The sequence below is a fragment of the Schistocerca gregaria genome, chromosome 3 (assembly GCF_023897955.1).
Source record: "Schistocerca gregaria isolate iqSchGreg1 chromosome 3, iqSchGreg1.2, whole genome shotgun sequence".
In the NCBI taxonomy this organism is placed as follows: Eukaryota; Metazoa; Arthropoda; class Insecta; order Orthoptera; family Acrididae; genus Schistocerca; species Schistocerca gregaria.
The window spans coordinates 343337230-343354185 of record NC_064922.1 but is presented as its reverse complement, the minus strand read 5'-3'; the positions used below and the strand labels follow the sequence as shown (position 1 = coordinate 343354185).

The following is a 16956-nucleotide window of genomic DNA, read 5'->3' as shown; positions in this document are numbered from 1 at the left end:
GGAATAGAAGGGAGAACCGATAGAGGTACTCAAGGTAACCTCCGCCACACGCCGTCAGGTGGCTTGGGGAGTATGGATGTAGATGTAGACGTAGAAGTGCACCTTCTCCTCCCTTTAATATCCGTAGTTTTTCTTATGCACTACACGGTCATATTGCTGCGGACTAATTCGAAATCTGTTCGTAATTATGTTTTTACTATGCTGCGGATGAACTTCCACGTGCGTAATTATGTTCAGTAGCCGCTCCTTGCACAACGATTGTCCTTTACAATGTTTCACTGGAGACGCGATGTATGACTCCCTGTGCTACAACGATGACGAGCTACACGGCTCGACGCCTGTTTTAGTATCGCTTCCACTTAATCAGCACGTATCGGCACCATTGTAATCCTCACGAATATTGTCCGCACAGTCCAGCATATAGCCCACCTCCACTGATTCATCTTGCAGAAATGCTAATATTTCAGCTGCCACTTCTTTCTGACTCTGCGAAATTCCTTGGGTTCGTTTCTGAAAAAAATGTCAACTTCGGCAACCGTTCTTGCAGATACAATGCCGTGTTTGTGTTCTTTATCATTGCCATTGCTCTGCACTGTATCGATATCACTAGCACTGTAGCACTGTTGTTAGTTGCTCGCAGACTAAGCAGTTCAGCGACACTCCGTAGTCTCATGCCGCACTTACCAGTGGATACCTCCAGTCCCGCTCCCTCTTGCAATTAGCAGCCAATATTGTGGCTGCACGGTAGACAACACGTGGAGTGTCGAGTGCCGTTAACATCATTGGCCTTTTGTGACTTCGCAATCAAGGGGTTGCTTGTAAGAAAGCAGAATCCAAGAGGCAGAAACGAAATTTCTAAATTTTCTAAGAGTGGAGAGCTGCACAAGATTAGACAGACTATGAAACGAAGGCATAAAAGCAGAGCTTGGGGTGTATGCAAGAAGATCAAGCATAATACGTATTATGTCTGGCGCTGACGATGTACGCAGCCAGATACGTTTAAGGTGGGACCGGTGCCTACTGAAAGCTTCTGGAGATGCTTGCCTTTGACGAGCGAAGTTGGTAATAAAGGAAATCGTATGCGGCTTGTGACAGCATCACAATATTTTTTTTCTTAAAGGTCGCTGTTCCACTTGGGGGCAATGTCTGCTCTTAATCTTTTAAGAATATATCATCCTAATCTTCATTTCAATTGGGTTTTTCTTTCAGAGGTTATAAAGGCAGTTTTCATTATATTAGGGCGCTGAAGTATGTTGTCACCTATGTGACAAGAGGTGCGCAACTTTTTTTATGGTTAAATTTCCATAACTTCACTAATTTTAAGTGAACCTTTGCCGCCGGCTGGAGTGGCCGAGCGGTTCTAGGTGCTACAGTCTGGAACCGCGCGACCGCTACGGTTGCAGGTTCGAATCTTTCCTCGGGCATGGATGTGCGTGAAGTCCTCAGGTTAGTTAGGTTTAAGTAGTGCTAAGTTCTAGGGGACTGATGACCTCAAAATCTAAGTCCTATAGTGCTCAGAGCCATTTGTACCATTTTTGGACCAGCTGACGGCCTGCGTTTCTTGGTAATTCGGTATGATTCGCTTGATGTTGTGTTATTTTCATTTTGCACACTGCCACAGAATGCATATTATGTATTCAATTATGTAAGTAATGGTTATGTTCTTTACAACTGTGATTCGTTATTACAAGATAATACGAGGTGGTTCAAAAAGGAAGAACAGATTTTAATTGTTTATTACACCTAAACTGTAAAAGATAGAAACACATTGTGAAAGTTACTGGATAGAAGAAGGTTCAAAGTTTTATGTTCGCACAGACGCCATACAGTCAAGATGAGCACTGTGTTTTATTCGAGAAACATGGAAATGGCAGTCCATTTCATTCACACACGAATCAACAGGTCGCTGTTTATTGAACCGACAGTTTCATCAATTCTTGAAGAATAGCTGCCATGTGTGAGACAAAGAATCTGTCTTTTGTGTACCTCTACAGAAAAAATCGCAAGGTATGAGGTTTGGTGACATGCAAGAGCAAAAACAATGAACAAAATCTTGTTGTCCAACTCTTCCAATCCAACGTTGTTGGACGGTGGTGTTAAGACAACGCCGCACCTCAAATTGAAACTAAGGCGAGGCGTCGTCATACATAAAAATGAAAAACAATGGAATCTTCGTGAAGTTTGCCGGACGGTGTGGCCGTGCGGTTCTAGGCGCTTCAGTCTGGAACCGCGTGACCGCTACAGTCGCAGGTTCGAATCCTGCCTCGGGCATGGATGTGTGTGATGTCCTTAGGTTAGTTAGGTTTAATTAGTTCTAAGTTCTAGGGGACTGATGACCACAGATGTTAAGTCCCATAGTGCTCAAAGCCATTTGAACCATTTTTTGTGTAGTTTGCACCATGGCATGTATGACATTCCTGTCGCAGTTCCTTCTGCAAAATATATAAAAAAAAGCCCATAAATTTTGTGAACAGAAACGTTACAAAACACTCAGTTTCGGCGAGTCTCTTTCATGTTCGACGACGATGTTAGGATTTTGTGACCCCCAAATTCTTACATTATGGTGGTTTTTTACAACCGACGAACGAAACGTCAATTCGTCCAAAAAAGATGAGTCTTTCGAAAATAAGTGTCCCCTCCCATATCCAGGAGAACTGAAATGTAAAATTTGCACGTTCTATCATGGTCGCTGGGAATCTATTGCTGCAGTAACATCAACTTGTAAGGCTTCCTAAGCTGGCGTCGTTTCAGAATACGCTACAGAGTTGTTTGAGGAAGTTGAAGAGCTGGCCTGCTCGTCTTGTGGACTACCGAGGGCTCCGTGTGAAAGCATCTCGGATGCACTCGACATTTTCATCAGAGGTGTGTGGCCAACCAGTACTCTTCCCTCTGCGTATGCAACCAGCTTCCAAGAATTTTTTATGGTAGTTATAAATCTGCACGTTCAGGTGCGCTTTCTTGCTGAATCGATGGCGAAATGCACGTTGCAGTTGAACATCGGATTGACTTCGCTCAAATTACAACACAAAGCCATTTCTCTTATGGTGTATACGGCATGTTGGTAGAAACAAACAACAACGCAACTGTGTCAAAACTTTGAATCTTCCTCTATCTAATGACATACGCGATGTGAAGGCCACGGCAGTAGACAACATTCCATTAGAACTACTGACAGCCTTGGGAGAGCCAGTCCTGACAAAAATCTACCATCTGGTGAGCAAGATGTATGAGACAGGCGAAATACCCTCAGACTTCAAGAAGAATATAATAATTCCAATCCCAAAGAAAGCAGGTGTTGACAAATGTGAAAATTACCGAACTATCGGTTTTATAAGCCACGGCTGCGAAATACTAACACGGATTCTTTACAGACGAATGGAAAAACTAGTAGAAGCCGACCTCGGGGAAGATCAATTTGGATTCCGTAGAAATATCGGAACACGTGAGGCAATACTGACTCTATGACTTTACTTAGAAGCTGGATTAAGGAAAGGCAAACCGACGTTTCTAGCATTTGTAGACTTAGAGAAAGATTTTGACAATGTTGACTGGAATACTCTCTTTCAAATTCTGAAGGTAGCAGGGGTGAAATACAGGGAGCGAAAGGCTATTTACGGTTTTTACAGAAACCAGATGGCAGTTATAAGAGTCGAGGGACATGAAAGGGAAGCAGTGGTTGGGAAGGGAGTGAGACAGGGTTGTAGCCTGTCCCTGATGCTATTCAATCTGTATATTGAGCAAGCAGTGAAGGAAACAAAAGAAAATTTCGGAGTAGGTATTAAAATCCACGGAGAAGAAATAAAAACTTCGAGGTTCGCCGATGACATTGTAATTCTGTTAGAGACAGCAAAGGACTTGGAAGACCAGTTGAATGGAATGGATAGTGTCTTGAAAGGACGATATAAGATGAACATCAACAAAAGCAAATCGAGAATAATGGAATGTAGTCGAATTAAGTCGGGTGATGCTGAGGGAATTAGATTAGGGAATGAGACACTTAAAGTAGTAAAGGAGTTTTCCTGTTTGTGGAGCAAAATAACTGATGATGGTCGAAGTAGAGAGGATATAAAGTGCAGACTGGCAATGGCAAGGATAGCATTTCTGAAGAAGAGAAATTTGTTAACTTCGAGTATAGATTTAAGTATCAGGAAGTCATTTCTGAAAATATTTGTATGGAGTGTAGCCATGTATGGAAGTGAAACGTGGACGGTAGATAGCTTAGACAAGAAGAGAATAGAAGCTTTCGAAATGTGGTGCTACAGAAGAATGCTAAAGATTAGATGGGTAGATCACATAACTAATGAGGAGGTACTGAATAGAATTGGGGAGAAGAGGAGTTTGTGGCACAACTCGACTAGAAGAAGGGTTCGGCTGGTAGGGCATATTCTGAGTCATCAAGGGATCACCAATTTGGTACTGGAGGGCAGCGTGGAGGGAGACCAAGAGATGAATACACTAAAGAGATTCAGAAGGATGTAGGTTGCAGTAGGTACTGGGAGATGAAGAAGCTTGTACAGGATAGAGTGGCACGGAGAGCTGCATCAAAGAAGTCTCAGGACTGAAAACCCCAACAACAACAACAACAACAACAACGCGATGTGTTTACATATCTAATAGTTTATCTGTATTAAACAAATGAAATCTGTTCTTTCTCTTTGATTTTTTTATTGTAGAATGAGACTGTCGTAGTTAAAGTTCTAGTTGACAGCTTAATGCATGTATAAAAGAATTTAAAAGTAAGTACAGATGCAACGTAGATGCTCTGGTAACGTCACTGTTTCATCCTTTAATAGACAGTTTAAAGTGTCATGGCGCTCGAACGTCAAATCAAGATACAGCGCTTCACTGGAAACACTCTGCGGCAGATTCGGGCGCCTTCAAAGCGTCCGGGTCCACAGGTCGATAGAGAGGCGCCGGCGACAATATGTTCCTCACCGGAAATTACTTGCCGGGGCCCACTGCGTAGTGCCACGGGAGCGCCGATAGGGGTACAGCCAGGAGCCCATCTCACCTCCCAGCAATCGGTGGCTAGCTGTCAATATCTCCCCACCAGTGCACCCGTCCCTCACACAAACACGTCACAGCAGTAGGTCGTCAATTTCACGTACAGCTCCTGCGCAAGTAGCACGAGCAGTTTCGATAGGCGGTACTTCTCAGCTGCAAAATATTTCATTATAATCGTCTTAGAAAACCTATCGTCAGCTGCCAAGAGACCCACGCTTTTATGCTTGCGGTTTCGATTTATAAGACAGTCACTGGGCCACAAAACATCACCTTAGCGTCTGTAGGCCTATGTGCAATCCATCATGATTTTGATAATGACCGTTTTCTTCTAATCATCTTGTGGTGTTGCATTTCTTCTTGTTGTGTCGGTGCTTGCAACGAAATGGGAAGAGGAATTCCGCCTTATGCAGGACACTTTTTTTCTGTTTTGTTTCACCCAAACATGTTTCAGCACATTTTGTGCTATCTTCAGTGGGTTATTTTTGATTGTTTGTTTTCTAACTTACACGATACTATTGGACATTTAATTTGCTAGCTATTCTGCTACACAATCTACAACTTCTCGTGCTTTTAATATAGTGATGCTTTCTAGTATGTTGTTGGCGAAGTAAATAGGCATTGCAGTGACAAGCGACCATAGGTCACGAAATCTGCCCATTCACTTCACCAGCAACATATGAGTAAGCACCACGATATCAAAACCACGAGAAGTTGTAGATTGTGTAGCGGAATATCTACCACAATAAATGTCCAGTAGGATCATGTAAGATAGAAAATTAAAAAAAAACACGGAAGATAGCACAAAATGTGCTGATGATGACCTTGTAGGCTGAGAGTGGGGCCACAGTAAAGAGGTTGAATTTACAGCTGTCGGTGTGTTTTCCAATATGACTTTCGCGAAGCTGCCACTTTTGGTTGATTGCTTATTTTGGGGAGGATACCAAATAGCAAGGTCATTGGTCCCATTCGGATTAGGAAAGGATGGGTAAGGAAGTCGGCCGCGCCCTTTCAAAGGAATCGTCCCGGCATTTGCCTGAAGCGACTTAGGGAAATCACGGAAGACCGTAATCAGGATGGCCAGATGCAGTTTTGTTCAAATCCTCCTAAATGCGAGTCGAGTGTGCTAAACAATGCGCCACCTCGCTCGGTCCACTTTTGGTTTGCAGCTTAATAATTTGTTAGAACAGGGACTCTTTCAGGATTTCAAACTCGAACTCTGTTACTTCGACATTACTTTTCCAATGTTTCCCATAGTTGGAGTGTGACTGTAGAAATTTTTTTGTTTAAAAGCGACTGGCGAGAAATGACCACGGTTGCTGCTTCGTTCGATTATTTTCCATACTAAAATCATACGATACATTTCGACAGCTTGACGTACGCTACCTGATCAAATGTATCCTGAATCCTCTTAGTGGAGGATGTATCCAACCATCGCCTTTATGGCGTTTTAAACTCTGCTGGGGACAATTTAATGAGGTATCTGAATATCTGTGGAAGAATGGCAGTCCATTCTCCCTCAAGAGCCAAAATCAGATAAGATAGTAATGTTGGACGCTACAGTCTGGAGAGAAGCCGACGTTCTATCTCATCCCAGAGGTGTTCCAATGGGTTCAGGTCCGGACTCTGGGCAGGCCAGTACATTTCTGGAATGTTATTATATCATTCGCAGCCATTTCCTCACAGACACTGCTTCTCACAGGCTACATTGTCGTGCCGATACAGTCATTGTCTCCAAACTGTCAGCCTACGGCGCGCAGTATGCAATGCTGTAAAAAGTTTTCTTTAGTGCAATAGAGAGATCACATCATAATCACTTAAGATACCTCCATACCACAACACTACCCAGTCTGTACTTCACTGTTGGCACTACATTATGATGGCAGGTAACGCTCACTTGCTCCTTCCGGCTCCTTGATTTCTCCATTACCATCTGCGCCCTTCCTGTCTGCCTTTCCCCCACCCTCACCTTCCTTGGCCTCACCATTGACCGTTACCTCGCCTGGATCCCTGATCCCCCCTCTATCCAATCTAAAGCCCACAACTCCTCAAACTCCTCTCTGACCAGACATGGGGGTTGAACCCCTCTACCATCCTCCACACCTACAAATCCTTAATCTGTCCCATCCTCTGTTATGCCAGTCCCACCTGGGTATCCGCCCACCCTCCAAATTCTTTGCCCCTCCAGATCCTCGAGCACCATGCACTCTGCCTCGTCTTCCGTATACACCTCCTGTCCCCCATGCGGATCCTCTGTGACCTTATTCCTTTGCCCCATCTGCTCCTTTTCCTCGAACATATCTGTGTCCTCTACACCTCCTGCCACCTTGAGCTCCCTCATCCCCTGGTTGCACCTCTCCTCTCCAACCCCCGCCGTCTGCCGTTGTGTCTCCCCTACCCTTCACCTCTACATCCTTCATTTCCTTTCCCAAGGTGGCTTCCATCGACTCACCCTCCCGGATGACGCCTTCTCTCCCTCCATTTATCCCTGCTGTCAACTCTGATCCTCAACTCCCTTTCTCTGTCCTTTCCGCGAGCTCCCTCTTCCCCTCTTTCCATTCTGTTTTATCCCCACCTACCCTCCCTCTGCCTCAGTTCTCTCCCCCAAGTCCTTTTTGCTCTCCCCTCCACTGCCTTCCCCACTACTTCTCGCGTCTGCCGAACCCCCCCTTCTCTCTGCCCCCTCCCTCCATCGACTCCTACTTTTTTTACCTTTTCTCTCCTCCCCCCCTTTTTCCTCCTCATTGGTCGGGGTCTTCTCCCCCCCCCCCCCCCCCCCCCCCCGTATCTGCTGTCGTGTCGCCTCTACGGTGATGTTTTAAGTGAGTGTTCAGTGTTGTGAGTCCCCTGTCAGTATTGCGAGCAGCCATACTGTCGCTAGTTGTGTTTTTATCTCGTGCAAACAGAAACGAGACTGACGACATGTTATTTAATTGTGCCTGTCTTTTTACTGTGTGTCTTCAACTGTAACGTCAATGCCGTGTTTTTGTATTTTAAGTTCCGCAATTTCCCGCCATTCTACTTTTCTCCACAAAGTCACCGCTTTGTAGCCTTTTTTATATAGTTTGTTCTCTCATCATTGTTATTTTAACTTTTCTCTTGGCTATAGAGCAGCGTATTAAGCTGCTGTCAGCCTGCCCCACCCCATGTGGGGGGGGGGGGGGGGAATCGAAATCAATAAAGGAAAAAAAAGACAAAAGGCAGAAAACACATCATGGTGCAAACGTGTGAAGCAAGTAGGCAACCATGCCACAGAGACGCACTCGTTCTCCCTAGAGCCAACTGAGCAAGTGTCAAGGAGGTCAAATTGTGGCCTTACAAGCGGCGGCATGGTCCTTTCGGAGAATTGCCACTTAAGTTGGTCGTGCTGCGTCAGTTATGCATCGATGCTGGTGTCAGTGGTTACGTGAACATTTTCACATCCGTAGGCGAGGTTCTGGGCGTCCACGCAGCACAGACGCCCGTCAGGATCATCGTATTGTAAGCGCAGGAAGGTTGTACAGCTACCACAGCGCAGATAAGGGGGCTTGTGAGTGCACCGTGTCAACACGAACTACAGCGAACCAGTTATTAGTAGTGGGACTACGGACACGCACACTTCTAGCCTTTCTTCCACTCACGCCGCAGCATCGACAAGCACGGCTCGATTTCTGCCGCCAGAGGATCACTTGCAAGATGGAATGGTCCGCCGTGGTTTCCAGTGATGAAAGCAGATTCTGCGTGCACGCAAGTGATGGTTGTAAGAGCGTAGGACGTAGACTTGGTGGGCGCTGTCTCGCAGAGTGCATTCGCCACGCTGGCCGCACCCCAGGCCTTATGGACTAGGGTGCGATGTGTTTCTGGAGGGGACGCTAACCAGCGCTCGGTACGTGCGTAGTGTTGGTACACACATTCTTTTTCCGTTCTTGCAATAGGAAGGTGATGTGTTGTTCCAAAACGATAATGCTCGCTCTTCCAGTCCCCGTGAAACTCAACGTGCTCTGCAAGATATGTAGGAACGTTCCCAGCCAGCACGATCTCCGGACTTTTCTCCAGACGAGCATGTGTGGGATATGATGGGACGAGAAGCGGCTCGTGCAACTCACCAACCAACAACTTTTCCAGATCTAGGAGAACAGGTGGGCAGGTTCGGCGTAACGTATCCCAGGACGGTATCCGCCATATGAACGATCGACAGGATGCCAGAGTCACTGCCTGCATTGCCGTCCATGGAGACTATTTCACGTATTAATATGGGTATTTCAGCGCGAGTCGATACCTGGTACCTTAGAATCCCTTGTGCTACTGACATGTAAATGTAATCATTACTCTGTTACAACAATAAATGTTGAGTTAATTAGAAACGTCTAAAACGGTGTACTATTTTTCCCCCCAGTAATGTATATACAGGTTGTTAAAATAAGTAGTCCATATTTTCAGACGTGGTATGATCCAAAACAGGCAGTAAACATAGGCTCTACATTGCATACCTTAAGAATTACGGGCACATGTACAGCACAAGAGATGTGTTTCACAGTAGGGAAGATGGACAAGTGCTCATAGCTCTTAGGCTGTGCTTTTAGATCCTAGGTTTAGGGAGATTTTTGGCTTGTTTTAATCTACACAAACACCTCTCAAAATATGGTGCATTTTTTAACATTCTGTATGTTTTAAACAATGTCCACCCCTAGCTGAGTCCTCCCTGATAGCTGAGTGGTCAGCGTGACGGATTGCCGTCCTACGGGCCCCGGTTTTTCCGCTCAGGGACTGGATTTTGTGTTGTCTTCATCATTTCATCCCCTTCCGGAACGCAGGTCGCTCAGTGTGGCGTCGAATGTAATAAGACCTGCACCAAGGAGGTCGGACCTGCACCAAGGCGGCCGGAGCTGCCCCGCAAAGGGCCTCCCGGCCAATGACGCCAAGCGTTCATTTCCAATTTTTTACACCCAGCTGAAAAATCAGCCCAGCTGATTCTGATGCGGAGGATCCCGGATCGGTTCCTGGTACTGCCAGGCATTTTCCCTTGCTGCGAGGACTGTGTTCGGTGCACTCAGTCTCATGACGCCAACTGAGCATCTGACTGAGTAGCAGTGGCTCCATGTCACGAAAACTGGCAACTGGAAAAGCTGTATGATGACCCTACACTCCTGAACACTAATCCAATGACGGAATTAGCGGAGGATGACACGGCGGTCGGTCAGTACAGATGGGCCTGGCAGTGCCTATGGATGGAGTTATATCGTAAACAATAACGATCCTACCAGATTTCCTAGGGGTACTATGGAAATTACCCTTATGCTGCATTTTGTTCCGTTCAGCATGACATGTTGAAGTTTATCTATTAGGTTGGTACATTAGTTTCGGTGTTGCATGTTGGTATTCCGGTTTGCTATGGGTTTATTTATTAGTCGTCTTGTTTTATTTGTAGTTCACTATTGTTATTTGAGTTTGCATTTTGTCATTTTTTCATTTGGAGATAGTGAGTGGTGCTCTGGACTGTAGAACATGGAGTGGCATGTGGATAAATCGGAACGTTTCAACATATTCTCCTGTTTAAGTTCAGCAAAGGGGTGGTAGCACCGTTTACGGGGATAATGTTACTGGACAGACCACGGCAAGAAAACAGTTTTCACGTTTTGAGGAGGATCGTTTTGACATTAGTGATTCTCCACGTTCAGGAAGACCTTTGGGGTTTGATGAAGATCTTTTAAACGTATTGATGCATAATGAACCACGTCAGTGTACTCGTGAACTAGTAAATGTTACGAACTGAGATCATTCCACCATTGTCTGACATTTGCATGCAGTGGGTAAATTTCAAAAATTGGGTGAATGGGTACCATGCTCGAAGCCAAAATCATAAATCGGTGGCTGGGCGTAGGTGCATCTCTGCATGCTTCTCATCTATTGGCTCGTGAACAATACCTATTCTGTATCGTTACTGGTGACGAGAAATGGTGTCTTTATGCTAACATAAAGAAAAGAAAGGAATGGTTGAGTCCAAACAAAGCAGCAACTTCCTGCACAAAGACCTGCGTGCATCCACAAAAGATAATATTATTCATCTAATGAAACAGCGGCGGTGAGGTGCACTACGAATTGCTTCACTAAGGTGTAACCATCATTGCTGACACTTATTGCCAACAACTGAGACGTCTTGCAGACGCAGTCCAAGAACAACGACCAGGAAGACTGCGTAAAGTAATGCTACTCCACGATAATACATTCTGTTAGACAGACAAAAATTACTACAGCTACTTCACGATAACGCATTCTTCTGGGTTGGGAAGCCATTCGCACCCCTCTTTTTCACCTGATCTTCCGCCCTCAGATTTTCATCTTTTCCGCTGCCTATCGAACAACTTTCAAGGAACTTCCTTTCCTGAAGCAAATGCGCTCTGAACATCGCTCGAATAGTTCCTCGTCTCAAAACCATCCAGTTTGTACAGTCGCGGAATCGATAAAATACCCTAGTGTTGGCAAAATGTTGTCAATATTGAAGGAGATCATATTATGGTTCCTAAACTCTGTGTTATGTGTATCTGCAGTGTGTATTAAACTTACAGTAAAACGCTAGGAAATTATGCAGCAACCCAATACTTTAAAGCGTGAATTTAGTCTCAAATATGATCCAAATCTCGATAAGCTGCTATTTTGTTCACGAGACGACAGTGCGGAACTGTATCAAATTCCTTCCCGTCATTAATGGAGTTGCCAAAGCCTACGGCGCTCTGAATTTCATGCGAATTGACGCATGGTGCAGGGAATGGCAATTGAATCTCAATGGAGACAAGTGTAATGTGCTGGAATACATAGAAAGAAAATAGCAGGTCAGCAACTGGAAGCAGTTAATTCCATAAATTACCTGGGAGTACTCATTAGGAGTGATTTAAAATGGAATGATCATATAAAATTGATCGTCGGTAAAGCAGATGCCAGACTGAGATTCATTGGAAGAATCCTAAGGAAATGTAATCCGAAAACAAAGGAAGTAGGTTACAGTACGCTTGTTCGCCCACTGCTTGAATACTGCTCAGCAGTGTGGCATCCGTATCAGATAGGGCTGATAGAAGAGATAGAGAAGATCCAACGGAGAGCAGCGCGCTTCGTTACAGGATCATTTAGTAATCGCGAAAGCGTTACGGGGTGACAGATAAACTACAGTGGAAGAATCTGCAGGAGAGACGCTCAGTAGCTCGGTACGGGCTTTTGTTGAAGTTTCGAGAACATACCTTCACCTAGGAGTCAAGCAGTATATTGCTCCTTCCTACGCATATCTGGCGAAGAGACCATGAGGATAAAATCAGAGAGATTAGAGCCCACACAGAGGCATACCGACAATCATTCTTTCCACAAACAATACGAGACTGGAATAGAGGGGAGAACCGATAGAGGTATTCAAAGTACCCTCAGCCACACACCATCAGGTGGCTTGCGGAGTATGGTTGTAGATGTAGATGTAGACAAATAGAGCCAGCTGAATTTCGCAAGATCTCTGTTTGCGGAGTCCATGTTGATATCTCTGGGATAGTTTCGCTGTCCAAAACCGGCGTAATACACCAACATAAAACTTTTTTCATAATTATACAACAAACTGACGTTAACAACGTAGGCCTATGATTATGTAAATCTGTCTTACTGCCCTTCATAAAAACTAGAGTGACCTGCGCTTTTTGTGGTCGTTAGTTACCCTTCGTGGCTCTGGAGACTTATGACTGTATATGGACAAAGGCAGAAGGCTGCAATACCATAACTTCAGTGTCTCCATTTTTCATTTTCCGTAAGTGTCACTTAATGTTATTTTATGAAGTGAAAGCATAACACACTGGCTATGGTGCTCAGATGGGGAAGTTGGGCTAAGAGCAACAAGGATAAACTCTGGAGGAGTCTGGTGTGTGTCGACTAGGTTGGAACCTGACCATTGTCCTGTCTCCAGTATGCCAGCGTCATTAAGAGCCTATACACCGAGGTGACAAGTCATGGGATACCTCGTAATATCGTGTCAGACATCCTTCTGCCAGATATAGTGCAACAACGCGACGTTGCATGGACTCAACAAGTCCCTGGAAGCCTCCCACAGAAATATTGAGCCATGCTGTCTCTATAGCAGTTCAAAAGTGCAAAGTGTGGTCAGTGCAGGGTGTTGGGCACGAACTGACCTCCAGATTACGCCCCATAAATGTTCGATGGAATTCACATCGGCCAAATCATTCACTCGAATTGTCCAGCCTGTTTTTCAAACCAGTCGCAAATAATAGTGGCCGGGGGACATGGCACATAGTCATCTACAAAAATATCATGGTTGTTTGGGAACATTAAGTCCATGAATGGCTACAATGGTCTCCAAGTAGCCGAATATAACCATTCCCAGTCAATGATCGGTTCAGTTGAACCAGAGGACTCACTCCATTCCATGTAGACACACCATTATGGAGCCTCCACCAGTTTTCACAGTGACTTGTTCACAAATTGGGCCCATGGTTTCGTGGGGGCTGTTCCATACTCAAATCCTAGAATCAGCTCTTACCAACTGAAGTCGAGACTCATTTGACCCGGTCACTGTTTTCAGTCGTCCAGGATCCAACCGACCTGTTCACGAGACCACGAGAGGCACTGCAGTCGGTTTCGTGCTGTTAGCAATGGCATAAACGCCACATTATCCTAACGGATACGTTCATCGTATGTCCCACACTAATTTCTGCGTTTTTTTCACGCAGTGCTGTTTGTCTTTTAGCATTGAAAACTCTACGCAAAGGCCACTGTTCTCGGTCTTAAGTGAAGGACGTCCGCCACTGCGTTGTAGGGGTGAGAGGTAATCCCTGAAATTTGGTAATTTCGGCACATTCTTGACACTGCGCATCTCGGAATATCGAATTCCCAAACGATTTCCGAAATGGAATATTCCATGCGTCTAGCTCTGCCTACCGTTCCGTGTTCGAAGTTTGTTAATTCCCGTCGTGTGGCCTTAACCGCGTTGGAAAGCTATTCACATGGATCACCTGAGTACAAGTGACTGTCCTCTTACACCTTGTGTGCTCGATGCTACCGCCATCTGTATATGTAATTTTCGCTATCCCACGACTTTTGTCACCTCAGCGTACATTTCTTGCACTAACAAGACGATAACGCTGAAGAGTGTCCAAACGCGAGGTTGTGTTTTTACGAGTCCTCTACTTTGGACAGCATCTCTTCTAACATGTAACACGAAGAGCATGAGCGACGTATAACTTGTCATTCTGAGACGCTGAACAACGTGATGGGGCTCCAACACGCTAACGCCAAGCATTGCCTTTTTACTTAGTTATTCAGCATGATTATACTTGACGCAATAACAGATGGACCTGCTTCATCTTAGCAGCAGAACAGAACTTGAGAGGACGTACCTGTTTTTGAATCCAATGTACGCGTATCTGGTATCGACTGTGTCATATTGGTCAGAAGGGGGTTTGTCAGGCAGCACCTCCTTCTTCTTCGGGCGTTCCTCCACCTGGAACAGCAGAACCAGCCGAGTGCACGGAGACCTGGACTCCAGCAACAACAAAAATGTCCTGTGTGACGCGACTCACCTCAGGTTGTTCGGAGGGCGCCTCTTCCTCTGGTTTGGGCCCACCTGCAACAACGAGAAGCGTGATAACGGAAGCAATACTGGCTGAACTGAAGTCATTAACTAATTCTGTGTAAGGCCAAGTTAACTGCAACACTAAAACAATGCCTCACTAACGTATCGAATACATACGAGTACAAATTAACCTTGAAGACATTGAGCCAGTGAACGAGTTTTGATACTTAGGGCAGCTGAAGTCAAAGAGTGGATGGATAGGAAAAACAATAAACAGAAGACTAAAACTAGCGTGGAGTTCTTATAGTAAACTAAATTGACTTTTCAAAACTAAGCTACTGATGCGTCATAGGAAAGCTTACAATCAGTGTGTGTTACAAGTTTTGACTTAACACTCTTTTTACTGTCGAATTTGATTGCTAATTTTTTTTAAATGACCAACTTTAGTTCAACATGAACTATCCTCAGATCTGTAGACAACAGTAAAATAACTTACTTACTCACTCGTTCTCTCCTGCCTCCGCAAACTGTTGCCGGTTTTTAGGCACATCAAGTAGCCGCCTTACCAGCGTTCTGTCCTTGGCATCTTCTTCCTCTGCTGCAAGTATCTGATGATCCTTGGCCACCTGGTCCCTCCATCTTATTTTCGGTCTGCCTAAACGTCTCTGCCCTTCGAATTTCTTCTCCGATTCTTCTGTCAATCTTGATCCTTCGATCAAATGGTTCAAAAGGTTCTGAGCACTATGGGACTTAACTGCTGAGGTCATCAGTCCCCTAGAACTTAGAACTACTTAAACCTAACTAACCTAAGGACATCACACACATCCATGCCCGAGGCAGGATTCGAACCTGCGACCGTAGCCGTCGCGTGGTTCCAGACTGTAGCGCTTAGAACCGCTCGGCCACAACGGCCGGCCAATCTTCACCCTTCCTTTCTTCTATAGATATGCCTGGCCCATCTCAGATTTCTTGTCTTCGCTTTCGCAACAATATTTGGTTCAGTATATAACTCCCTGAGCTCCCTGTTTTTTCTTCTTCGCCATTCTCCTCCCTCACAAATTGGTCCAAATATTTTCCGGAGGATTTTATTGTCGGAAACATTTATCTTTCTCTTCGTGCACTTATCTACTCTCCATATTTCTGCCCCATATAGTGACAGTGGTCTAATTTAGTTTTTTGTATCCTTATTTTAGTTCATCTTGGTAAAAATTTTGTATGTCATTAGTTTGTTGAGTGAATATGATCCTCTGGATTCCGCTTTTATTTATTGTTTCTCATCAATACTGTTACTGTCCGCCCCCAAAGCTGAGTGGTCAGCGTGACGGATTGCCGTTCTACGGGCACGGGTTCGATTCCCGGCTGGGTCGGAGATTTTCTCCGCTCAGGGACCGGGTGTTCTGTTGTCTTCTTCATCATTTCATCCCCATCCGGCGCGCAGGTCGCCCAGTGTAGCGTCGAATGTAATAAGACCTGCACCATGGCAGACGGACCTGCCCCGCAAGAGGCCTCGCGGCGAATGACGCCAAACACTGATTTCCATTTCCATTACTGTTATTTACTTCTACCCCCTCCCCCCCCCCCCCCTCGCCCCGTTGCAGATATTTAAAGTCGTCTGCTTCTTCTAAATCGTGGTCATCAATCTATATGGTTTCCCGCCTTTTTGTCTTGTAATTCCTTTCTAACCTCATGAATTTTATTGTCTCTTCATTTCCTTCAATCCACTTTCCTTTGCTTTTGGAAATAACTTTCTTGCCGGTATCAAATATAGTCCAGAAATTTCATTACTGTACGTTAAGTATTTTTTGGTGTTGCGACTTTTTTCCGTCCGTGTATAGCAGTAATATATCTATGGTTTGACGGCATTACTTGGCATCTTCAGTCTGGACACACCCTAGGTCCGACCTCTTGCGCGAATCGTGCGACATGTTACAAGCAATGAGGACAACGGACGAGAGGGTGCTATGGAAGTTGTGTGCGACAAGTTGGGAACTTTGACTGGACAGGAAGCTTGTTCGTATAGCCAAACGGTAGAGGTGACCACTCGAGTAAAGTGGGAAATACGGGTTCGAGTGTCTGTTCGGCATAAACTTTCACTTGTCGTCTTTCAATGATTTCAGCGTCCTCTTGCGGCTGAGGTCAATATTTCTCTTTCATGATGGTAGATTGGTTCAAATGGCTCTGAGCACTATGGGACTCAACTGCTGTGGTCATTAGTCCCCTAGAACTTAGAACTACTTAAACCTAACTAACCTAAGGACATCACACACATCCATGCCCGAGGCAGGATTCGAACCTGCGACCGTAGCAGTCGCACGGTTCCGGACTGCGCGCCTAGAACCGCGAGACCACCGCGGCCGGCGATGGTAGATTCGTTGTTATTCTTCACTTCAAGGAGAAGTCTTACAGCCTGTTTTGTC

The 16956-nt window shown here is 45.2% G+C and overlaps 1 protein-coding gene across 2 annotated transcripts in view; it reads right to left on the bottom strand.

The window, feature by feature from the left end:
* Positions 1 to 16956, bottom strand: part of LOC126354820 (receptor-type tyrosine-protein phosphatase N2) — a 394642-nt gene that overhangs the window by 84549 nt on the left and 293137 nt on the right. For both annotated transcript variants that reach the window (XM_050004761.1, XM_050004762.1), the window contains exons 10-11: positions 14547 to 14590; positions 14364 to 14467 (exon numbers count right to left, since the gene is read on the bottom strand). In XM_050004761.1, coding sequence (XP_049860718.1) covers positions 14364 to 14467; positions 14547 to 14590 — 148 coding nt within the window. The remainder of the gene's footprint in view (positions 1 to 14363; positions 14468 to 14546; positions 14591 to 16956) is intronic.